At 36.0% G+C, this 24,559-nt stretch overlaps 4 protein-coding genes and 1 non-coding gene across 12 annotated transcripts in view; 3 read left to right on the forward strand and 2 right to left on the reverse strand.

Moving 5' to 3' along the window:
- Positions 1-1,659, forward strand: part of LOC102597779 (uncharacterized) — a 14,056-nt gene extending 12,397 nt beyond the window's left edge. For both annotated transcript variants that reach the window (XM_006358433.2, XM_015313948.1), the window contains 2 exons: positions 155-292; positions 428-1,659. In XM_006358433.2, coding sequence (XP_006358495.1) covers positions 155-292; positions 428-1,306 — 1,017 coding nt within the window. In that variant the 3' untranslated portion in view covers positions 1,307-1,659. The remainder of the gene's footprint in view (positions 1-154; positions 293-427) is intronic.
- A 2,320-nt stretch (positions 1,660-3,979) lies between these two features.
- On the forward strand, positions 3,980-7,996 carry LOC102598318 (uncharacterized). Its single transcript, XM_006358435.2, has 3 exons — positions 3,980-4,757; positions 6,056-6,496; positions 7,376-7,996. The coding sequence occupies exons 1-3, from the start codon at positions 4,247-4,249 to the stop codon at positions 7,558-7,560; spliced, it is 1,137 nt and encodes a 378-aa protein (XP_006358497.1). The 5' UTR covers positions 3,980-4,246; the 3' UTR covers positions 7,561-7,996.
- LOC102598661 (NADPH:adrenodoxin oxidoreductase, mitochondrial) lies at positions 7,573-21,083 on the reverse strand. 7 transcript variants are annotated; one of them, XM_006358441.2, is made up of 15 exons: positions 21,005-21,083; positions 17,654-17,852; positions 17,468-17,572; positions 16,352-16,465; positions 16,182-16,235; positions 15,856-15,972; positions 14,810-14,919; positions 14,605-14,678; positions 14,375-14,436; positions 12,922-13,120; positions 11,575-11,638; positions 11,297-11,364; positions 10,876-11,018; positions 10,481-10,763; positions 7,573-8,627 (listed from the first exon to the last, which is right to left on the reverse strand). In XM_006358441.2, exons 2-14 carry the CDS (start codon positions 17,765-17,767, stop codon positions 10,530-10,532), a joined length of 1,458 nt encoding a protein of 485 aa, XP_006358503.1. In that variant the 5' UTR covers positions 17,768-17,852; positions 21,005-21,083; the 3' UTR covers positions 7,573-8,627; positions 10,481-10,529. The 7 variants fall into 7 exon arrangements, with proteins under 7 accessions (XP_006358503.1, XP_006358499.1, XP_006358500.1 ...); XM_006358437.2 differs by lacking the exon at positions 7,573-8,627 and adding an exon at positions 19,025-19,145 and having other exon boundaries at positions 10,256-10,763; positions 21,005-21,077; XM_006358438.2 differs by lacking the exons at positions 7,573-8,627; positions 21,005-21,083 and adding exons at positions 19,025-19,145; positions 19,686-19,911 and having other exon boundaries at positions 10,256-10,763.
- TRNAM-CAU (transfer RNA methionine (anticodon CAU)) lies at positions 9,038-9,122 on the reverse strand. The gene is given in 2 exon segments: positions 9,038-9,073; positions 9,085-9,122. It is a non-coding gene; the product is annotated as a tRNA-Met (tRNA).
- A 1,976-nt stretch (positions 21,084-23,059) lies between the features above and the next one.
- Positions 23,060-24,184, forward strand: LOC102600073 (pentatricopeptide repeat-containing protein At4g38150-like). The gene has a single exon (XM_006358442.2). The coding sequence runs from the start codon at positions 23,127-23,129 to the stop codon at positions 24,093-24,095; it is 969 nt and encodes a 322-aa protein (XP_006358504.1). The 5' UTR covers positions 23,060-23,126; the 3' UTR covers positions 24,096-24,184.
- The last annotated feature ends 375 nt before the right edge of the window (positions 24,185-24,559 follow it).

Below are 24,559 nucleotides of genomic sequence, written 5' to 3' on the forward strand. Positions count from 1 at the left end.
AATCTTCCCCCCCCCCCCCCTCCACTTGACTCTGCTAACATGATAGGAGTTCCTTATGATATTTGAGATTGATGCATGACAGGGTTCAGTGTATATTTACTAAAGGTTTTAAGAGAATAATTTCCTCATATAGTGACAAATAAATCTTTTGCAGAACTTGGTAAACAACTTGATATCAGTTGGTGCGGGACGGGAGGCTGCATTTGCAGCTGCACTTTTGGGAGACAATGTACTTATGGAGAAAGCATGGCAGGAAACTGGGATGCTTGCGGAGGCTGTACTACATGCACATGTAAAATTTCGTTTTCTAATTGTTTGATTTGTGTTTGACCTATGAGTTAGGGCTTCAAGTAGTAGTGTCCATCTTCTACTTTATAGATTCTATCTCTTGATTTAGTATTTGTTACTTATGGTCTCATTTTTTCAGGCTCATGGCCGACCTTCAATGAGAACCTTGGTCCAATCATGGAACAAAATGTTGCAGAAGGAGATGGAACATACTCCATCAATGAAAACTGATGCCGCAGCTGCATTTCTGGCCTCCCTTGAGGGGCCTAAGCTCACAAGTTTGGCAGATGCTGCGAAGAAGCCACCAATTGAAATACTGCCACCTGGTATGGCATCTCTATACGGTCCAAATCCCGGTCAAGCCAAACCTCTTTTGGGGAAGCCGGGGCTGCCACAACCTGGCAAACCACTACTTCTGGAAGGATCTAAAACAACAGCACCAATGGCTTCTGTTCCTGCTGGAAGCAACACATCTGCAACATCAGAATCCGGTGTTCCTCCTAAATCAGAAAATGGGGCTTCCACTACACCAGAATCAGGTAATCCACCTGCATCAGACTCTGGTGCTGCACCGGCATCAGACTCTGGTGCTGCACCTGCAGCAGACTCTGGTGCTGCACCGGCATCAGACTCTGGTGCTGCACCCGCATCAGAAACTGGCGCTGCACCCACGACAGAAACTGGCGCTGCACCACCCGCGACAGAAACTGGTGCTACACCACCCGCGATAGAATCTGGTGCTACACCCACAACAGAAACCGGTGCCACTCCTGCAGAATCAAGTACAACCCAAACATCGAACTTGGATTCTTCAGTTGCTGCTGATGCAATTATGCCTGCTACACCAGCATTGAATGAATCAGACTATCTGGCGTTGATCCCATCAACATCAGCTCCTGTAGAACCAACTACAATTGGCGCAATTGTTCCATCAACTTCAGCCACGGGTCCACCACCTGCGACAGATAACAAGAAACCAAGTGTTCCTGATGAACGTCTAATGATTGATTTTTCTTGACGTTCTCTTACTGCACGCTCACCTTTCCATACAGATTCTCCGCCGTACGAGTGGTATGGATTCCTTGCATTACATTTCTAATTGTGGAGTAGAATATCTATCTATACTCGTTTATATGCATAAAGCACTACACGTTGCAGTAGAATCTGTGAGTTGATAGGATTGTTATATTATAGTAGTCGTTAGGATTGTTTTGTTAATATAAGTTTGTCCTGTCTGATCCTTATTCTTTGATTTGGTGGAATTTTGCCAATCCACGTTATCTTGTGCTCCGTTTTCCTTGATTTTGTAACCTTTATGTTTTCATGTATTTTGATTATTCCCCTCATTATTTTGTGCTGCGGCTTCCTTTTTCTTGGATAGACTTATTTTTTATTTGGTTGAAATTCTTAGGGATAAGCATGCCCGTGAGTTGTGACACTCTATTCCGGGGCTTATTACTCTTTCAGCATTTCATTGCTTCTGTATTCACTGTCTGTTTCATGGTATTTAAGTTGACCTCCAGATTTCGATTTTATCACTATAAACTGTAGTTTGAGATTTGAACCAATCAAATAGTATTTTAAAAAAAAGAAGGAAAATAAGAGACATCGTCAAAATATTGGATGGGTAAGTTTCTATTTATGTTCATAACTAATCAACATTTTTGAGCCTTTTGTCTAGTTTGACCGTAGTTGGAGTTTCAAAATGGCAGGCCTTCAGTTTTGAATCTTTATATTATGTCTTCCAACTAACATTGCACTTATTTCTTTCCCATCTGCTTTTAAGACACATGAAAAATAGACGTCAAAAGTTGACTGCTTGAATGTGAAATAGGATTTTCTTTTTATTTGAACCAAATAATCAAACTATGAAATTTGAGTTCTCACCTAAATGATTAAGTTTGAATAATTTCTCATCTATCATATAAAGAAGTTTATCTTGCACCAACTCCAGGTATTAATTTGGTCGTGCGATTTATCTTTTTCTAATTTTCACTTAAATAAAGTTTATATGATTACAATGACTTATTTTCTTGTTTAAATGAATCGAAATGATTCAAATATCTTAGTATCAATATCTCGATTGTAAAATAATTACCAATATCTTTAATAATTTGTTTCCATATTTTAGACGATCAATGTTGCGAATTATCTACCGATCGTATTTTCTGTTTACCAAAAAAGAGAGAAAAATCTGTATTCCTAGTGGGACCGTATGGTTTAACAGGTCAGTCAAACTTGGTTCAAATTCTATATTTGTCTTGAAAAATGTAATAAATATGGTTAAACTACTTAAATGAACCAGAAACTTGAATCCATAAACTTCAAATTTTGATTTCGCCTCTATTTACTCTATTTAAATGGACCAGAATCTTGAACCCATACACATTTAATTGAAACAATGTCGTAGTTTTATAAACATAAACGGTTCTTTCGTCATTAAAATTAAAATGGATGTAGAATAAGGATCTCCCAGGCCCATTGTGAAGCACCAAAGGAGCTAGAATTAGACAAAAGAATAAAGGAAAAGAGAACTTTAAATTGAACAAATTCCAAAATATAGGAGGATTTTACTTTCAAGTTGGATGAAGAGGGAAGTGGAAAAGCACAAAATGTGGACAAAAGTTTACTCTATGACATAAAAGCACTTGCAGAATCTTATCACATTTTTATGGACGGAGAATAAGATTGGGCGGAATACAAATCGCACTTATAAAATGTAAAGACTATGAGAGTTAATTCTGTGTAAGGCAAAATGGCCTAATAGCCCCTTAAAGCGTGATTACGCTATTTTGCCTTTAAATTATTTATCAAAAATAATAAATAAATATTTTCAACGATATTACCTATGATTTTTTTTTATACGTAAAAAATTGTTGTGCTAAATTACTTGTTCCCAAAAGAGAGTTGAATAAATTCCTCAGTGTGTGTTCAAATTTTAAATGTATTAGGTGGTCCCTATTTCTTTAGAGACGGTGACACATTTAATATAAGTTTTATTTTGAAAAAACAAAACAGAAGTGGAGACAGAGAACAAAATAAACATGGCGTCTAGAATTAGGTGTGCTTTATTATTTTTTATATTAATAATCAAGTCTTTGGAAAATTAATTGAGGAAAAGTAGCATACTTAATTAGTCTTTAAGAAAATGTGTTATGGGTTTCATTTGTTGTATTGTTTTTTTATTCCTTCTAATAGCTCTTATTTTTTTCTTTGGCAAGTGATTCAAGTCCACAATCTTAAAATTGATGGTGAATGATTTTTGCTACGTGAGCAATCTCTCATATTTTATTTGTAGGGTTAAGACCCTAAAAAAAGTTTTATATATATAGTAAGTAGGGATGGCAATAGGGTGAACCGAGCGGATACAGAGTTGGTTGAGGCTTAACCCGTAAAAATTTCAATCCACCCCACTTTTTTATTTTTAATGTATGTATAGATTTTGAATCAGTCACAAACACTAGATTTAAGATTTTAAGTTTAAATTTTAGACACTATTTTTATTTTTAAACTTAAAATCTTAAATTGACTTGGTTTTTAATTTTTAAAAATAGTATCTTGGTTGAATTTCGAAAACAAAAAATAATTTTTACAAATATTTTTGTAGTAGTTTTTATTTATCTTTGAAAAAGATTTTTTTGTAAATGTAACCGCAAAAAAGCTAACTTGTTCTTGAAGAAGAAGCCAAAGTAATGAAAATATAACAACCAAAGGTGTCCCCATAACTCCAAAGTCGCTGGACTTGAAGCAAACGCCATATATTTTACACGTTGCTCTCTCTCTCTTTCCTTTTTGTTCCCTCATTTTTCCCAGAAAACAAACCCTTGTTGCGGCGGTGAAACATTTCTTTTTCCCTCGAAAAAATACTCCGATGTCCAAAACCTAGCTGTTCAACTCCGCCGCCGTCGCGGTTGCTGCCGAAGCCGACATCTCCGTTTTCTTCTGTTACATCGCTATTATGCCGACTTATACAGCAATAGCCTTTGAGAATCTACTCGAACCTCGTGTTCGAAAATCCTATGGAAAGCAAGTGCTAAATGAGAGAAATGAAGAAGAAAAAGTGGTGGAGGATAATGAGCCACCGCCTGCCCCGGCGAATCATATATATATATCACCGGCGTTGTATATAACTCCTGAACCAGCTCCGATTCCGGAGACTTCTTCTGGTTCGTTATCTCCTTCTCCTTATTTAGTCAACCACAAGCGACGTGGCGGTGGAGAAGCATTTGCGAACCGGAAACTTGATGGATTGGAGGAAGTTGAGCAAGTTAACGAAAAGACTGATTTGGATTTGGATTTGAATTTGAATTTGGAAGAGGAGCTAGCTGAGGAAAATTTGTTTGAGGAGGATGAGGGATTTTTGGATCCGAGATGTGATGCGTTAAGTGTTGGTAGTGTTAATGAGGTGAAAGGGCTTGATTGCCGGAGCTATGTATCTGCTCAAGGGGAGTTCTTTGATGCAGATGAAGGTATAAATTGGCTTCTGCTTTGCAATTTAATATTTGTTTCTACCGTTTTATTAAGCAAATCTGTGAAAATAGGCTATGTTGATCTGCTGAAATCACTAATTAACTATTAGTATGTGTTTGATTTTTTTGTTAAGACCATTGGATATTTTTTATCTTATTGACAGCAGTATTCCTGAGGTTAAGCTTATTCTCTCTGCCTAGTCCCTCTGAGTAAATTGTCACTGGTTTATAAACAGGCTATTAAAGAGAACAAATTGTTTGAGTTGTATATTTTCACCTAAATCTGAATTGTTGACTAGAATAGCAATTCAACCGCCTACTCCATCTTCCCCTTAAGCCTACGTAACAGCAATCTGATCTATATTACAGAAACATATCGAAGATTTACAGAAGTGAGAACATTTTGCCTAGGTGCATCTGGCATACATAGAGGATAAAATAAAATAAGGTTATCATAGATGGTTTGAACATGTCCTGTGTAGATATGCATATCCATGAGAGAGGCAATATATTGGAAGTGGTAAAAGGTTGTGATGTAGAGAATTTTTCTCCAGACGCCTAGTCTTTCAATATTATAGCTAAGAGCAAAAGAAGATGGAAGCAAAAAATAGATGTAGGTGAAACCAACTAGTAGTTCTCAAGGTTTAGTTCTTGTTGCTACACTTAGATGAGGTTCAATTTATGTCAGGAGTCATTTGTTTTTCAGAGACTTTCTGTGTAAGGACAATCCTGATGCCATAGGTGTTCTTTCTTCAGAACCCCTAATGTGACTTAAAAATCAGATTGGAATTAGTATAGTTGATCTTATTAGAAGTCAAGAGAAGTTCTTTCTACAGAACCACTAATGTGACTTAAATATCAGATTAGGATTGGAATACTTGATCAAATAAGAAGTCAAAACTGGAATGAAATAGTGGGGGACGTAATACGTAATGCTCTCAACTACTTTGGAATTAAACTTAATTTAATTGTTGTCATACGGTATAAAAATGGCAGAAAGTATCGTGCGTTATTGTCCAACATGTGTTAAAAATGAAAAGTTGTATCCTAGAAATTCTTATGATTGTGGCTCAGTTTAGTAATGTTTATGCTTTCCAAGTTAAGGTGATGATTGATGGCAGGATGCTCTATTTTGACAGCTGTCAAACAAAATCTGTCATGTTCCCTAGATAATTCTTGCAATACTACTATGAATGTAATTGCTCTATTATGATAGCTGTCAGACAAAAAAAATCATGTTTCCTAGGTAATTCCTACAGTCTATGATGAGTGTACTTTTCTTTATGATGGTACCTCAGATTTCTCCGTGGAAGGGTCGTTTCTGAATGGATCTACATGTGGACCTAATATTGAATGGGAACTGCGCACTACAAAGCTCAAACTCCTTGAGGAGATTGAAAGAAGAAAAACCGCCGAAAATGCTCTTAATATGATGCGATGCCAGTGGCAGAACATCAGTACTGTTCTATCTCAGGCAGGGTTAACACTTCCTTCTCCTTCAGATGTCATTGGTGATATGCAGCTTGATAATGCTTCAATTGAGCAGCTCTATCAGGAAGTAGTTGTCTCAAGATTTGTTGCTGAAGCAATTGGAAAAGGTCAAGCTCGTGCAGAAGCTGAACTAGCTGCAGAATCAATTCTTGAGTCAAAAAACCAGGAGATTTCAAGGTTGAGAGACAGGCTCCGATACTTCGAGGCTGTAAATCATGAGATGTCCCAGAGAAATCAAGAAATCATTGGTAGGTGTTGCTTCTCTTGCTCAACTCAGTTCCTACTTATAACAACTCTGATAAATGTTCCTTACCATCAAGGCATTGACAGGTTTCGTTGTAATAGCTAATAGTGTTGTGGCTTGCTTCATCTTTAATTTCCTATAACTGAGAGAATCTTATATCCCATTCAAAAGAAGTACATCTAGGATGAGTGTGTGCCTTGCATTCACATAAAACACTTCGCTGGCGTCTTTCTCAATCAGCCAGGCACCTTTGCTTAGGTGAAATGTATATCCTATTTCCCGTAGTTCCATAGACTATGCTATATAATAACTTGTGGTTGTAGAATACTCCTGAGCTAGCACATGCACAACCTTCATTTATTGTCAGACGCACATCTGTTTGATTAGATCCATCATTCAATTAAGGTTCTGCATCATCTGATATGAGAAAGATACTGTAATGTTTGGCATACATGTCATACTCTGCCCTGATTAACGTTGAATGGAGTGGGTTATTGCTTCTGTTGCCGGCTTATTCAACGTGTACAGTCAGTGACATGGTGATTTGCAGCATTAATGTAGTGGAATACTTTTATCTAATTTTTTCGAACGATCTACCTTGTTGGTTGCGATTCTTAGTTTAAAGCCCCTTGGTCAGGATTATTTATCAGTTGAGAGTCGTAGCTTGGGAAAACTGTAACTTTTAATTTATTGTTGGCTTAAAGACCCTTGGTCAGGATTATCTTTTACTTAGTTGGAAAACTGCCATTTCATTTAGTGTAAACTTTAATAATAACCTACTTGTTTCAAATATCTCTCGGTAGCTCCTATAGTTTGAATGTGATAGTTGAAATAGATGTTTATGCTGCACTACAAGTGATGTCATAATTCAAACACTCTGCAGATGTTGCACGGAAGCAGCGGCAGAGGAAAAGAACCCAGAAGAAGTGGCTATGGAGTTGTATAGGGCTCTCTGCTGCCATTGGCGTTTCAGTGGTTGCTTATAAGTACCTGCCACAAGCAAGTAAACATCAACCAAGTTCATACTCCAATGAATCAACAAGTACTGGCACTCACAAAATTGGTTAATTTACTCAGCCAACATGCACACGTCGGGTTCTAAGAAGAGTTGCATATAGGTTAGGTCTTGCGGGAAAAAACATGGCTTCACGCTGCAGTTTTGCTCCTCTAATAAAAAGTTGGATGAGCTAGTTAATCTTCCAAGTTTTAACAGTTGGTGCTGGTGCTAGATGAAAATGGTTGTTGCTTAGTGCCTGTGCGGATCAGATTTCAAGGCTGTTAAGTTTGCTCACTTAATAATAGTGACCTGAGTTTGTACTGCAGTTTTGGTTGTACTCAATGTTGATATCTCTGTATTGGGTACAGTTCACAACTCGGTAGATGATCAAGCCAGATCAGTTCATGTTTGTATACGTCAGGCAGTCGGTAGGAACGATGTACCTGCTTTCCATCTGTGATGTAACGTTTCTATTCAGTTATTAATTAAAGAGAGAGATCTCTGTAATGTTGGTTTGGGAGTTCCACCATTGGAAATAGGGTAATGACATCTCTGTTGATGGTCTGTGAAGGGAAAATAAAAACTAGATGAGCACATCTCTGTTGATGGTCTGTGAAGGGAAAATAAAAACTAGATGAGCACATCTCTGTTGATGGTCTGTGAAGGGAAAATAAAAACTAGATGAGCACATCTCTGTTGATGGTCTGTGAAGGGAAAATAAAAACTAGATGAGCACATCTCTGTTGATGGTCTGTGAAGGGAAAATAAAAACTAGATGAGCACATCTCTGTTGATGGTCTGTGAAGGGAAAATAAAAACTAGATGAGCACAAGGGAAAATAAAGAATAGAGAGCTCTTCCTTGGTCGCAAATGGAACTGCACATTTCTTCCGTCTTTTTTCATGTCAATATAATAAAATACTATATAATGATTTATCCAATTAATAATATATTATAAGTGTTCCCAAGCATACCACGTCTTCCAAGAAAAAATCTCATGGAGAAAAGTCCAGCTAAACATAGTGGAAGCAACACAAGGCGTGCAGGGATTATGGCATCCATTTCTTATCATGATATTATGGGACCGACCCTTCAGAGATCACCCATAATCAATCATCAACCATTTCCAACTAGAGCGACTGAAAAGGAAAAAAAAACGTCAAAAATCACCCATTTTGATGAGCAAGATTCTGCTAAATTTTATTTGCTTCTTGTCTGAATGCAAATAATCCAATTTTTCATGTGTTAGGAGGACGGACAAGCAAGTTTCGCTTCGCTTGGCAGGAGGAAATCTATTTTGAAATTCTAAAGTGTGTTGTGTTCGAATCGAATTTGAATAACACATGACAGAGGTGGAATGACTAATATGATAGTGTACCAAGAGAGGGAGAAAAGAAAGTAATATTGCTTGATAATATTTATACATAGAGAAGTAGTAGTGTTGTTGGCTACTAAGAGATTCAGTTAGACTAGGAGTAGGCTACATATGCATGAGTCCTAAGTAGAATATACGGGAAAATGTAACATTTCTGGAAAAAGTAAAAAGTTATGGGGTGAGAGAGGCTCGAACTCTCGACCTCAGGATTACTCAGAAGCTATGAGACCTACGCGCTAGCCAACTGCGCCACCACCCCTTATTGTTTGAATTCCTTTTGTTTATAATTGAAAACATTGACAAAAAGACGTCACATTAATTGAGCAGTACAGCAAAATAAGTGGAGGTCTTTTCTGAAGAAACCAAAAGGAAAGTAGCAATAGAACCATAAGAGTAGGCAAATGGAAGGTGTTAACAAGTATTCAAGTGTCAAATAAAGAGAAAGAAAGTCACTATTGTATGTATGTATGCCCGAAGAAAGTTGTCTACTCATTTTAATCACTTATGAGAAAAAGAGGAAATGGGGGGGTGAGAGAGGCTCGAACTCTCGACCTCAGGATCACTCAGAAGCTATGAGACCTACGCGCCACCACCCAACATGCTATCCGTTCACTCTTTTCTGTATTTGACCAAACAACAATCATTTAAAGATATGATGCTATTGTTCATTCTGTCTCAGTAAATAGTACTACTTGAAATTAGATTGCTTATACAACTGAATGGTGATCATCACCATTGCTCTACTCAATACGAACAACTTGTAATTTCAAAATTGAAATGATGAGGAACCAATGTTTGAACGTATATTAAAATAAAGAATATCCAAAAAGGTATAACCATGAACCTCACCTCTCTCATTTTAAGTGAAGACACTATTGTAGAAGGGATTTTAGAATAATGGGTTGATATATGGTAACAAGTAGCTTTCGTAGTTAATGCCAATTAGGAAAAATTAATTTTGTAAGCCACTTACAAATTGTTTTTAGTTGTCGTCATTTTTACACATGAGATCTAAAAACTATTTATTTATTTATTTCTGTTCATTTTTGGAGAAGTGTGAGTACTTATCCCTCTAAAATTTATATACTAAAGTTCAACATGTTTTGTCGATACTTTTTCCCTTCTCCACATGACCGATCTATTTCGTAGGCTTATAATTCGAATAAGCATGTTCTCAAAAAGTTATTTTTTGGTCATATGTTCTCAAAAAAAGTAAAGAAGAAATAAAGACGATATGCTAGTTCCTATAATGGTTGTCATTTCATTTTGAACTGTCAGCCCAAAAGATGATTATATAACTTAAGTACTTCAATTTCAAAGTGTGGCCGTTGCCCATAAATTGTTTTAGTGCGCACTTAATCTGATTCAACTAACTACCAAAAATTGGAGGAATCAAAGCAAAAAAAAGTGTGTTTGGTCCTCAACTGAAATGCATAAGCTGAGCCTTTAATACAACTACACCATGTCAGTATAAGGTTCCAGGACCAGAAGAGCTCAAAACAGAGCTAACCGATTATTTCTCATGTTTTCTAAGAAAGAATGCACTGCAAATTCTCTAAATGCCGAGAGCTAATAACAATGCACACATCTAAAAGAGTTATAGAGTTCGGGCTTTACCATAAAACCACAGATGTAAGCAAAATCTGCCATCTTGGAGACACTTTTATCACTTGGTGGCAACTTCTAATAAATCCTGCCAAGAGGTAAGCTTTTCCCTGGGTTTGTTTTTCAGACTACCTCTTCTTTTCTCTTCACTGTCTATCTTTTCCCAGCCACCAAATGGAACAATTTTGACATTCCTGCTATCTAGCAATTGGAGGAGGCCCTCCCTTCCGGGCTTAGATAAGCCAGATCTTGATGTTACCACTCCTCTCTCAACATCTTCTGATATGCTAGCGACCTGCTATGTCTCATGATTAGCAAAGCTAACTATATAATATTCTAGAATGCAAATTCCTCGGTCATGATGAGGGGGATAGTAAAGCATCAGGTTGTGATTGATATGCACTTACAGTTTCTTCAGCACAGTAAAGATTTGTAGCAATTATCCCAGTTGGTCCTCTCTTCAACCACCCACATACATACAAGCCTTTCTCGACTTGTGCATCTTCAGAAGCTTCACTTAACACACGTCCCCGAACATTTGGAACAATACCTGGAATAGCAGGTCCAGATCATTTAAATTTGCAAGAGTGATGGACCACACCGCAATCAAAGCTTTCAAGCAATAGATGTGAAAGATGAAAACACCTTTCCACAGGATGGGATAAAAAATGGAATCAAAACCACTAATGTGAATGGAAGTATTTGAAATCACTAATAGAAAAAACAAATGATGAATTGAAAACTTGAAATTATAGAGAGATCTATTTAAGCGAAGAGCATTAAGAACAACCAACATGTCTGTCATGATTTATAGCTTTCATCACATACCTTTACGGTGATCAAAAGGCAAGCCATCAACAGGTATCGACTTGTAACCAACACTCTTCAATACCAGCCTACAAACAAGAGCAGTACAACACATCAACATTCAGTACAGAGATAGGTTTAGCTGCAAATAAAGAAGGAATTAAAAAAGGTTTTCCTACACCACTGCAATATGAAATAAAATCTAGAACTGAAGCAGTTTCTTACATGTCATATGACACTTGGTAGAAGGAAGAAAAGATTTTAAATGCAGGGAAACAAAGAAAACTAAAGCAGTGTACCCGCATTTCATTTCTTCAAAAAGTCCAGTACCAACTGCAATTTGTTTCCCAGAGCCAACATCTTCTGGAGGAAGAAAAAGTTCAGAGTTAGAAGTTCTCTCATGAATTCAACATGCACATTTATAAAATATAACTCTGACATAATGCAGACACTATGTGAAGTCTTTCACATCTTTTGGGCGAACTATACACACACACACGCACACACAAAACACTAAAGCGTTATTTGGTTTTCACACAAGTATTGTAGATTATAGTGTATGTACCAACTACCAACTTGCACAGACCTTAACCAATCCATCAGAGGCAGCATGCGACAACCCACAAAGACGTAACCTGCTCACCAAAGCTGAAGGATTTGGCTAATAATGAATGTTATAACTAGGATATAGACCTGGATTCTCCAAGTATTTACTCTTTCTTATGCCTCAACCACTCAGTCACCCGTTATTGTACAGAAATGGCAATATTGGAAAAGGCCTTTGGATTAATTAGTGCATACACATTTCTTATCAGACATTTGTTTAGTTACATAAAAAACTGAATTTACATTGTATAAGCATATGTTTTATCTGAAATTGGATAGAAATATGTAACATTAATTACCTTGGCCAATCATCTATTGTGATCTGTGACGGAGGCATTCTCCAACTGAAAACTTAGAAATAGGAAGAGAAATCGGTGAACCTAAGATGTTTCCCCCTAGAAATCATGCGGGTCCTGTGGAAGGAAGAAAATAGGAGAGCTTCTGGTGGGATAGATAATTCCTATGTACATTTGAGGAATAGACACTCATTTCTAGTTTCATTTTACTCTTCCATGAGGTGGATATGTACAGATGATCAGGAAACGTCTGTGGAGGATCATATTACGTAGTAAAGTCGCCACTTTTTGGTATACCGCTTGGCGGTTGTGTATGGAAGATTTTCCATTATTAACAAAATTATTTAATGCATTACGTTAATGTATAAGGCACAAAAGTATTTTAATCATATTATATGCTCTTATCCACGTGTTGCTATATACTTATTGCACATTCTATCTCAACAGAATAATATAGAAACACTACAATAAAAAATGTGCACACAAGCATACACTCAGTCAAATACATGACTTGCACAAACACATACATGCACACCTAACAAAACATAAATCCTCATCAAACAATCCTTTTGTATACGTGTTTTGTTGTGAGATTCACGTCCTCACCAGACAATGTCAACTCCATGCTAAAATGATTAAATAGAAAAAATGGTAAAAGCAGAAAATTCTATTGAAGAGCATATACCCAAAAAAACAAAAAAAGTGCAAGGAATTTTATAAGCATACAGTTCTCTCACAGTTTACCTTTAAGAATTGTCCTCTCCACCCGCAAACCAGCAACATGACCACTTCTACAATCTGATTCCAGGAACCTGTCTGGTTTCCTGAAGAAAACAAAGTGCAGTTCTTTTTGACCTGGATTGCATACGGAAGTTGCAGGAGTGGCTGCCTTAGAGAGCAGTTCATGAATTCTCCTTTTAATCCGGTTATTCTTTAGTTCTTCCTTTGCATACAAAACAAAAGAACAGAATACTCAACTTGGGGATACCGAAGTTATGCATAACAATAGTGCATAGAAGCAATGTGAAATTCGTGGAGCAAAGTGCATCAATCCCTCTTTAGCTTAAGTGGTTTTAGATTCAAAAAATTGAAGAATAGCTTTTGGTTGGAACACAGATTTTGCAAAAACTGTTTTCAAATTTTTAAAGCAAACTCCACCTTAGAAAGTTAAGCATTTTGATCTTGCACTTTTTTTCTTCTTCCAAGGCATTATAGTCCTTCAACCTTTTGAAGAGTAGCAACTGTTCTTTATGCTAAATATAGTAACAATTTTAGCATACAGGATACAATATTCAATGAGAAACACATAACAACCAACTTACATGATAAAATATAATGAAAATCACATGTCATCCACCTTTGCCTACAATCAGAACAATTGTTTGATGACTGCTTTTTCAGTTAATTTCTAGGGATGTGCAATGCCTCTGTTTTGAAGTATCCAAACATTCAAATGAAAACGTGAGGAAACTAACTAGCTCATGAAGTGAAACTTGCCAAATAATATATACTCCCTCTGTTTCAATTTGTTAGTCTTAGTCCGACGGGCATAGAGTTTAAGAAAGTCAGAAGACTATTGATCTTGTGACCTAAAACTAAAGAAATGTATAAGGTACCAAAATGTCCTTTAATTTTGTGGCCTTAAATATGTCATGTTGGATGTGGGAGTTAAAGAGCTGTCAAATTGGGAAAGAGGCTTTCTTTTTTAAATAAACTAAAAGGAGAAAAAGACGAACAAATTAAAATGGAGGAAGTAAGAAGACAACTCCTCACACCATCTAGGACCCCAAGTCTCTAACACATCCAATCAGCTTTTCAACAAGATAGGCTTCACTTTTCTCAAAAGGATCCAGCATGGCACATTACCCTCATTCTTGCACTTTATTTGCTTATCTTTTACTTTCTTCATTTGAAAAGACATGTCAGACAGAAACACTAACAGATCAAATTCAAACTTACCATTGTAGTTTAAGAACCATTAGGTCTTTTTCTCTTAATCATATGGTTGTTCCCCAACTCTTTTCTTTCTTCAAACATGGTAGTTGAAGCTAAAAAGAGAAGCAAGTTTAATCTTTCAAAAGATCGAAGGGTTTATCTAAAGAAAAGCAGTGGAAGCAATTATGCTACAAAATAGTAAAGTTTAAGGGTACATCAGTTTCTTAGGAGCCTTAACCAGTTATATAGATAGCAGGCATACCTCATCTGCTGGGGTTTTACTTAAATCCGCTTCCCGAATTTCAATGGATAGGTCCTTGATACCTGAAGCAACATAAATTTCATTAACAACCCAATTACTGGCGCAAATAATATCTAGCTTTAATTATCTTGCGATTGTAAAGGTAAATGAATAGCATGTTGAATGAAAGTGGGAGGAGCTGGAAGCCTGGAACCAGCAATCTTAGACAGACAAAATATCCACGAACTCACGTAGAACTTCACGCAGTTCTTTCGCCGTGAAGGCTGCTTGTGCTGCTCCACGTCTTCCAACCAAATACACTTTTCTGACAATATTCAAGCATAAGCGTCATCATTTAAATACAAAATGTTTTTTTTGGTACATATTTAACTACAACATATGATGACAATTAAATTGAAAAAGACCCCAAAAAAAAACAGAAGGCAAAAGGCAAACCTAATGGAGCTCTCACTTAAAGCTGCCAAAGCATGGCAGGAGATATCAGTTGTTGCCAATTCACTAGTTGGTCGTAAAAGGATACGCGCCACATCAAGAGCTACATTTCCCTTAACAAAAGTGAAAAACTCTTAGCAAGGAACTACATTTCACTGTGCCTACTCTTTTACAAAGTTCTAAACAAATAAGTTCTAGGGTGACTTCTTAGAGAAGATTTTGTTTCAAAGTAATGCAAACATTTCATGAAAAGATACTTTCTCTGATAAGACAATAATGCATTTACCAATTTCCCCCATAGACACTCAGACTATAAACCGATGAGTTGATTGGCGTATTAATGCAGTGAAGCATCCAATGTGGAGAAACATACTGTAGGTATCAACTGTCAATTAAGCACCAGAAGTCAGCCCCTAGCCCAGTATAAACATTAACAGATGATGTCTACATGGTAAGCTCTGGTTGTGATTGAATTATACAGCATCATGAAGACAGACAGAGGTAGAGGAAAAGATTTGGTGGGCTTATTATTAACCCAAAAAGAGGCATAGGGACTTGCCATTGGTTTAGTTAAATCTTAACCAAAAATTGTTAATCCAAAAAGAGGACTCGCTATGCATTTTAAATTTAAGCAAATAGATTTTTTTAACTGACGGTAGTGTCAAAGCCAGCTTGTGTATCCTCGACTATTCTATCATGTACCCTGTACCTGCTACATCTTTTTTTTTATGGTGGAGTCCAGCAGCTTGGACACAGCTCGAGTATTCCATCGGTCCACTAGCATAGGTATAGAATAACTCTGTTTAACAATGCACTGGAAGATGGACAAAATCACCTAGCGTGTTTTGTGAACATGATGGTTCTCCTCCCAATTCATTGACAACTAGGCCATACCTTTGGATGCACATGATTTGCTATTTAAATTTAAGCAAATAGTGGCTTCTTTTAAAAAGTTGAATACACATGTCTAGAGACTAGAAGTACAATTTTACCACAATTGCAACTCTGCTTACACGTGAAATAGTATTATGGACATTATATAGACATACCTGACCAATAATAACAGCAGTATCGGAGCTCTTCAAATCTGGTGCCAGATTTCGGCAGTCTGGGTGGCCATTATACCACCAAACAAATTCTCTGGCAGCGTATATCCCAGACAGATCCTACAAGACATGCAGCGTTAGATGGATAAACAGAAACTATGTTTCTTTAAGAAATAACAGAAGCATAGTGGTAGAAGATTAATCAAATGATACCATCAGTAATTATTTTATTTCTTTGATTATTTTGGAGCCATCAGTAATATTTGTTCCCTAAGATGCTAACTATAAAGGAGAGAAACTCAACAAAGCCACCCCGTTGAGTAACATACTTCTCTGGGTATTCCTAGAGCTTGATCACTTTCAGCTCCATAAGAAAGCACCACCTGCAAAATGAAATAATAAGTTCGAATCTGGTGGATAATACATACTGCACTAAGAAAGTAAAAAATGTAAGAGAATCAAATGCATCCTCATCATTGTGTAGAGTCTTAACTCTTACCGCATCATATAATTCACGCAGCTCAGCCAAAGATATAGAGGCTCCAAGAGAGACATTCCCAATGAACGAGCAACGTCTATTTTGAGCAACCCGAGAAAACTGGTTCGTCACAATCTGTTGCAAGTATTCTGGTAAACTAAAGTTAATAAGAGCAGTATTTCATTGAGTTTCAAAATGAAAACTATTCCAAAAGGTCATTTTACAACACTCCAGTTTGTGCAGCAAGATTTTGTTTGCTGGATTATTACTTGTTAATTGCTTTCTTTGTAAGCATTCTGTTAATCACTCAAGAATACTTTGCTTTACTCATATAGTGAAACACAAGATGGGTAGTTCATTATTTAAAAGTAAGAAATATACTACTCCTTGTCTCCAGAAAAGAATGACGATGTTTATAATATAAGGGTCAAAGTCTAATCTTTTATCTGAATTCAGCTATTGGATTCTCAATCTTTTGGAGACAAAATTGACAGGCATGAATAGGATTATATAAAAAGTACAATAAAAAAAATTATAACTTAAATTATTTAAGAAATATTGGAAAAGATTTGTTCCCTTCTCCAAATAGTAATATGTCATATAAAATAAAATAGAGGGAGAGTACCATTAGCACCTAAACAAATAATATAAACAAGATATAAACTTGTGCATTTAGAAAGAAAAGATCAAATTTTCAAGCAGTTATTACTAAATTTATTACCCAGAAGTTTATTGCTGGTATGGAGGTAAAAAAAAGTCTCAACAAGTGAAAAGGTCTATCCGGGGGGGATTTGTTCATTATTTCCTGCTTCTGCTTCTATAATTGCACACTTTAGCTATACGCTAACTGTGGAACGTTGACCCAATTATTGGAGTACAACAAACACGGGGTGAGTGCATCAAAAGCTCAGGGTGAACTTATACAGTAATTTGCTCTTGGCCTGCCCCTGGCCCCGCCCAGCTATTAACTTTTCAAAAGTACTTCTGCCATCCCGACTATGTCCCGTGTATGAATTAAACTGCCCTCCCCTCTTAGGGTTCACCCTGCCCTTCCCACCAGCTGCCTTTCCCTATTGCCATTACCATTCCGGAAAAAGAAAAAAAAAACAATGAAGGAGACTAATAAAAGTATAGGACCTTTGTTTCAGGATGATCAGGAGCCACTCCGGACCTGACTAATCCAAATGGCGTAGGTAACCGATCAACTATATCAACTTCAGCTCCCTCGTGAGCTTTCAAAATCTGGCAATAGTTAAAACAAAGTTCCCCAACTTCTTACAACAATCAGAAATAGTAGAAAGTTCAAAGCAGAGATAGTTGTACCTTATCGGCAGTGTAGAACCCAGCAGGCCCGCTCCCCACGATGCAAACACGTAATGGTTCGGAAGAAACTGTGGAAAAGCTCCTGCAGAAATTGAGAGCTCTTGAAAGAGCCATCTCTCCAAATTTCTCTGTGCCGGCAATGGAGAAATTTTCTGTCTGCTTTGGTGAAGGGTTATGCGCACCAGGAGCCTTTTAAGGGCTGTTTATAAAAACATGTCCAACATATACGATGTATTTAACATATAATCAAACTAGAAAATCGTTGAAGACCTAATTGAACATACAAACTGATCCTTTCCTAATATCTGAAAATTACAAAGAAATAGGTTGTTGTAAAAACTTAAACTATTGAAAACACTCCAAAGGAAAATGAAATGAAAATAACACTTAAAATGTCGAAGGAAATTGGAATAAGATGGAAAAACACTTCTCTGGTTAAAACATTTCTATCTAAGAAGTGAAACTTCTAGCAGCGTCAAATGTGTGTAAATACATATAATATTTATTTATATTATGAATTTAAAGTACACAAAATTGATATTACATGCTGATATCCCAAGGAACTCCATTGAATGGTTGAAAAAGTATTACTCTTCGATCTATTGTGGTACGGCCCTTCCCCAGATCCCGTGCCTAGCGGCAGCTTAGTGCACCGGGCTGCCCTTTTTATATTCTCCATTTGTAACATGAATTCTTAAATATAATTGTCTTCTCAATGTTGATTTATATATTATAATAATTAAGGATTGGTTTGATTTATTTTTCTCCATTTAAACTATAAAACCTTCAACTTCACATGGACATACATCATATTAGCATTCTCAAGAATTCTGTTAATGTGAAGTTTTCCTACAATCACTTCCAATTAAGATCAATGGCAAGTATATACAAGTTTTCAAAACTTGTATTTGGGTCACATTTGAGTCATTCTTTTTTTTGAGCAAGCACATTTGAGTCATTCTTGAGAATATTTACATATCAATTTCACCATAATTTCCGAATGAGGACATTACCATTTTAAACTTTTTAACGGCATTAAATCACTCTATCAAATAAAAGATAACATTATCAAGAATAAACAGAAGTACTAAGAGAAGAAATACTTCATGCACCGCTTACCCATGAGAATATTTTGCAGACGGTTTGTTTATCTCCCATCATATTTACATCAAATTCAATAACAATAAGTGTGTGTAACCATTCAAATATGTATACCATATTAAGTATGCATAGACAAGCCCTATGATTGTTGCAAAATATCATGGCAAATGCTAATTGGTGGCCTCAAAGATGGAACTGATTTAGAAACAAAAATAAAATTTCAGGGCATACTCAACAGTTTAAAGAAGAGCTAAATCATATAAAACTAACCCAACAAGGCCAACTACAAAAGTTGTATTAATCAATCAATTATGCGTCAGTCCCACTCAACTACTGATTTCCAACTCAGCCAGATGAAATAGCAATTCTCTCAAAGACCCAAGACTATAATCTGTATGGCAAAAAGGATGATGACAAATGAAAACATGAATGTGACAGGAAATGAAGAGTGTTCACCGGAAAGCTTAGAACAAAAAGTAAATGTAGGATCTATAGAATAAGATTGGGCATGGGCATATAGGTACTAATCCTTGAAGAAGAGATACGAAAAATGTCCTTTTCCAAAAATGAGAAGAATACCGTTTTCTATTATTTAAAGTTATTAAGTTAATAGCAACTCTTGCTTCCATGATTTAAAGTTATTAAATTATGCTTCACATGAAAATTGGGAATTTAATGATCATTAAATAAGTCAGCAAAAAAGGTTGGACCTCAGGATAGTTTAGATAAAAACTGAAGCAGATTACATACAAAATCATAATCCCTGACTCTTTGAAACATTAGATTTCCCTCTCTTTTTCCCAAGTTATTTTATTTTTACGAACTGTCCAACTAGACAACATAGGTTGACAAACTTGTTTGGGAAAAATAAAAAACAACATAGATTCACCAACTTGTTTGGTGAAAAACCAAAGTTTTAGCTGTTCCATACTTGATCGCAAAGACTATCTTCAAGGCCTTATGCTTGTCTATGACATCTTCCAACTCAAGATTCAAGATAAATTTCCATAGAACAAAGTGAAAAACAAAATCCAATCAGCAATCTAATCTTTGTGAAATAAGTAAAAAGAATAGTATGAACAATCAAAACATAGCATGACCGATAGTATTAAAGATCCAACACATTAATCAAGAAAGCATGTTCAAGAACAATGGAAGCTAAGTCCCAATAGCCAAAAGAGAATCATAGGTAAAATGAATAGTATGAACAATCAAAACATAGCATGACCGATAGTATTAAAGATCCAACACATTAATCAAGAAAGCATGTTCAAGAACAATGGAAGCTAAGTCCAATAGCCAAAAGAGAATCATAGGTAAAATGAATAGTATGAACAATCAAACATAGCATGACAGATAGTATTAAAGATCCAAAACGTTAATCAAGAAAGCGTGTTCAAGAACAATGGAAGCTAAGTCCAATACCCAAACGAGAATCATAAGTAAAAAAGAATAGTATGAACAATCAAATATAGCATGACAGATAGTATTAAAGATCCAAAAAGTTAATCAAGAAAGCATGTTAAAGAACAATGGAAGCTAAGTCCAATACCCAAACAAGAATCAATAGTAAAAAAGAATAGTACGAACAATCCAATACAGCCCGACAGATGGCATTAAAGATCCAAAACGTCAATCAAGAAAGCATGTTCAAGAACAATGGAAGCTAAGTCAATACCGAAAAGAGAATCATAAGTAAAAAGAATAGTATGAACAATCAAACATAGCATGACCAATATATTAAAGATCCAAAACGTTAATCAAGAAAGCATGTTCAAGAACAATGGAAGCTAATAAGTCCAATGCCCACAAAGAATCACAAGGAGAAGTTAATCAAGAAAGCATGTTCAAGAACAATGGAAGCTAATAAGTCCAACACCCACAAAGAATCATAAGCAATCAAGAAAGCATGTTCAAGAACAACGGAAGCTAATAAGTCCAACACCCACAAAGAATCATAAGCAGTCTAGAAAGCATGTTCAAGAACAGTGGAGGAAGCTAATAAGTCCAACACACCCACAGAGAATCATAAGAAATCAAGAAAGTATGTTCAAGAACAAAGGAAGCTAATAAGTCCAACACCCACAAAGAATCATAAGCGCAGAAGTTGAGAATATTATGAAATATTTCAAAAGTGGAACAAAGGAAGCTAATAAGTCCAACACCCACAAAGAATCATACTGCAGGCGGAATGTAGAGATTGAATTGGGGGAAAATGAAGGAATCTACTAAACATGAATGGAAATTTACCTCAAAAATTGAGAGGAACAGCAAGATTACTCAAAAAGGAGGAAGCCCAAGAAAGAGAGGAAAAGACGAAACGGAATTTATTTATTTTTTTGAAGGATGGTAGGGTTCACTCCCCTTTTTATAGCACCGTTACGCGTAAAAGTAAAAATTTAAAACGCGGTTTTTTCTTCTATGTTTTTTTTGTTAACAAAAGCACACTGTTTTTTTTTCTTAATTTAAAAAGACAAATCTATAAGAAAAATAGATAAATAATAAATTCTGGCAATGCAGATTTGCCACGTTTAAAAACCAACAGACGAAATTTGATAAAAATAATCGACAAAATCCTTTGATTTTTTTTTTAAAAAAAATAATCATAATTTTTAATTAAAAAAATCATGGAATTAGTCGCCCACGTTTTATGCGAAAATAATCTATGAAAATCAGTCATTCTTTAAAAATAAATAAAATTGATGGAGTTTTGTCCATGCTCTTTTAAAAAAGAAAATTGTTCACTTTTCAATAATGTGCTTTGATTTTGTTCTTCAATATTTTTTATCAAGCTATTTTCGCTTGTTTTTAGTATTTGTAATTTTCAATTATTAGATATGGATTCACTTTATTTCTTTGTGTTTCAATCAAACTCAAACTCTTTGTGTTTGTGTATTCTTGAGGTTGTGAAAATTCGTCGGAGAATTTGTTGGAGAATAAGTGATTCAAATTTGGATCTAGATAATGTGTTTTAAGTTTGAAATCTTGTGTTTTTGATATTTCCATTATCCATATGTTGAAAATTGATGTGAGTTTTGATTTTGAGTTTGGATGTTGATTAGGGGTAGCTTTTGTGGTATACAAGACGAGGAAGTGAGACTGATTGTTCGGGCACGTAAAAATAAGAGATGCAATGTTCCATTGAGGAAGTGTGAGAGTTTGACTATGGTGAACTTTTTAAGGAGGTTGAATTAAGTTAAAGAAGCACCGAAGAGAGGTAAATTGGTCATGACTTAACGCATCTTCAACTTACTCGGGATATGACCTTAGATAGAAAGTTATGGATGTTGCAAATTAGAGTACAAGGTAGTTGAGTCATCTCTATGTCCAACGATATACTCCCTCCGTCCCTAATTAGTGTCCATTTTTTAATTGACACACCTATTAAGAAAATAATTATTGGCATAGTGAGTTTACCATTTTATCACTATTAATTATGAAGTGGATGAATTAAAAATTTAATATTTTCAAAAGGTTCTACCTTTTTCAAAGTAATTAATTGAGGGTATAATAGGAATTTTTTTTTTATCTTTTCTTGATTTGTCAAAATAAACAAGTAATTAGGGACAATTATAAAAGGAAAAGTGGACAAGTAAATAGGGACAGAGAGAATATGTTTCTTGTTGCATACGGTAGTATTTTTGTTCTAGTCCTATAGTTCTAGTCCCTCAATTTTTGTTACTACATGTTATTTATTGTGTTTTGACTATTGTTTTATCTTGTTGTAGTTATTATTCTTTTTTCTCTATATGCTTTAGAATGCGTGCACATTTATGATGTCTACATTACTTATGTTTTCTCCTTCTGAATTTTCTTTAAGTATGTGTTACTTTAGTTGATTGCCTTTCATAAACAACTTAGCACCTCCATGAAATGGAAGTAAAATTTGTATCAATCTACCTTTCTTAAAATTTACATGTGAAATTTCACTAGTATGATGTTATTGCTTATATTGATAAGGCAGAGGAGTTTAACCAAAATAATTATATTTATCAATCGGATGACTTGTACTTATAGAGATGATCAGAATTTTAGGATTTTTTTTCAAAAATAATAATTAAACTTCACGTGTTCAAATAAATTTTGAGACTCAATTTGCCCTATCATATACTCAAATTTAAGATGACCATTGAATAAATTTATTTATTTTCGTATATATTATAATCAAACAATATCGCTTCTTTCTGAAAATAAGAAAAACACTCTTTTGCCGTTTTAATTTGTTTAGCTTAGTTATTATTTGGATAGTTTAAAAAAAGTAAATTTTTACTATAATTTTATAAAATACTTTTTAAATATTTTGATTTTGCCGTTCCAACTTCTAGTCTTTTCGCTGCTATTCACATTTGACGTTCTACTCCCCACATCGCCGATGGCCGGAATAACCATTGCCCGGTGGCTCACCGTCTCTCCAGCGCCGTCATTCTCCCTAAATCGCCGATTTCTCTCCCCCTATGCCCTTCGTTTCCACTACAGTTCCTCTCTCCCTACCCTAAGCCCCAAAACAGTTTCCTTTTTATCAGTCTCCACAACTAACGCATTCAGAAGCAGACCATTTTCCACCACCACCCCGGAAACTCCAATTTCGATTAACTCTACTTTAGTTCCTCCGAAGCGCAACACTTTAGTCAATTTCTCGCTATCTGATTCAGAAGACTCTGATACTGAGGCGGACACGAAAGAGGAAACAAAATCGTCGACTAAGCAAATAGATAAATCCAAATTACCACCACCATACGATCCATTTAACAAGAAACCCGTAATTGAGGAACCCGAAGACCCGACAAACTTGCAAGAAGTGTTTCAGAAAATACGTTCAGAGGGGATGATCAACAATGCAGTGAAGATGTTCGACGGATTGTCTAAGGACGGACTGACCCACGAGGCCTTGGAGCTTTTCTCTCAAATCAAGGACAAGAACCAAATGCCAGATGTAGTGGCTCATACGGCGGTGATCGAGGCATACGCCAATGCAGGGCAGCCCAAGGAGGCTCACAAGGTTTACCTACGGATGCTGTCATCTGGAGTGCTGCCGAATGTGTATACATATAGCGTGCTGATCAAGTCGTTGGCGGAGAGTGGAGAAGAGAAGTTTGTAAAAGAGGCGAAGAAGTATGTGTTGGAGATGGTGGAGAAAAGGGGAATGAAGCCCAATGCAGCTACTTGTTTGGGTAGTTTTGAAGGGCTGGTGAATGCAGGGATGGAGGAAGAAGGAAAAGAGTTATTGGAGATAGTGAAGAGCAAAGGAGCCGTGCCTGAAGAGAGCAAGATGAGAGATGTGTTGAGGAATAAAAGAGGGTTAGTTTATCGGACCATAATGCAGGTTTTCTATGGCAAATAAAAGATGATTTTTTTGGTTTATGGCTCTTTGTTGTGTAGACTGTTCTTGATATTTGTCATATGGAAGCAGCTTATCACAAGAGATGCAGAGAACTGTGTGCTTTGATTTTTTTAGTTTTTGGCAATGTGTGATGACCAAGATTCAGAATTTAGCTGTAATTTTCTTTCTAACTGATGAATGTTATACAGTATCTGGATTCAACAAAATCTTCTACCAAAAGACTCATGAAAAGGTTAATCATAGTTCAGCATTGATCTTTCTGTATGAAGTTATTCGACGAACTCCATCAAGCATAGCCACCACTATCTCAGTTGGCGACTCCAAAACCTCTAAGAAAGCAGATGGAGGACTAGCAAATTCAAATTTGAATCCAACATCATGTTCAAGCTAGATCTGATAGTTAATTTCTGGCTATGATGATGGTACATCAGAAAATACCAGTGCCTTCCTTTCCTACACGTTCC

Source organism: Solanum tuberosum, unplaced genomic scaffold (assembly GCF_000226075.1).
Source record: "Solanum tuberosum cultivar DM 1-3 516 R44 unplaced genomic scaffold, SolTub_3.0 scf00277, whole genome shotgun sequence".
In the NCBI taxonomy this organism is placed as follows: domain Eukaryota; kingdom Viridiplantae; phylum Streptophyta; class Magnoliopsida; order Solanales; family Solanaceae; genus Solanum; species Solanum tuberosum.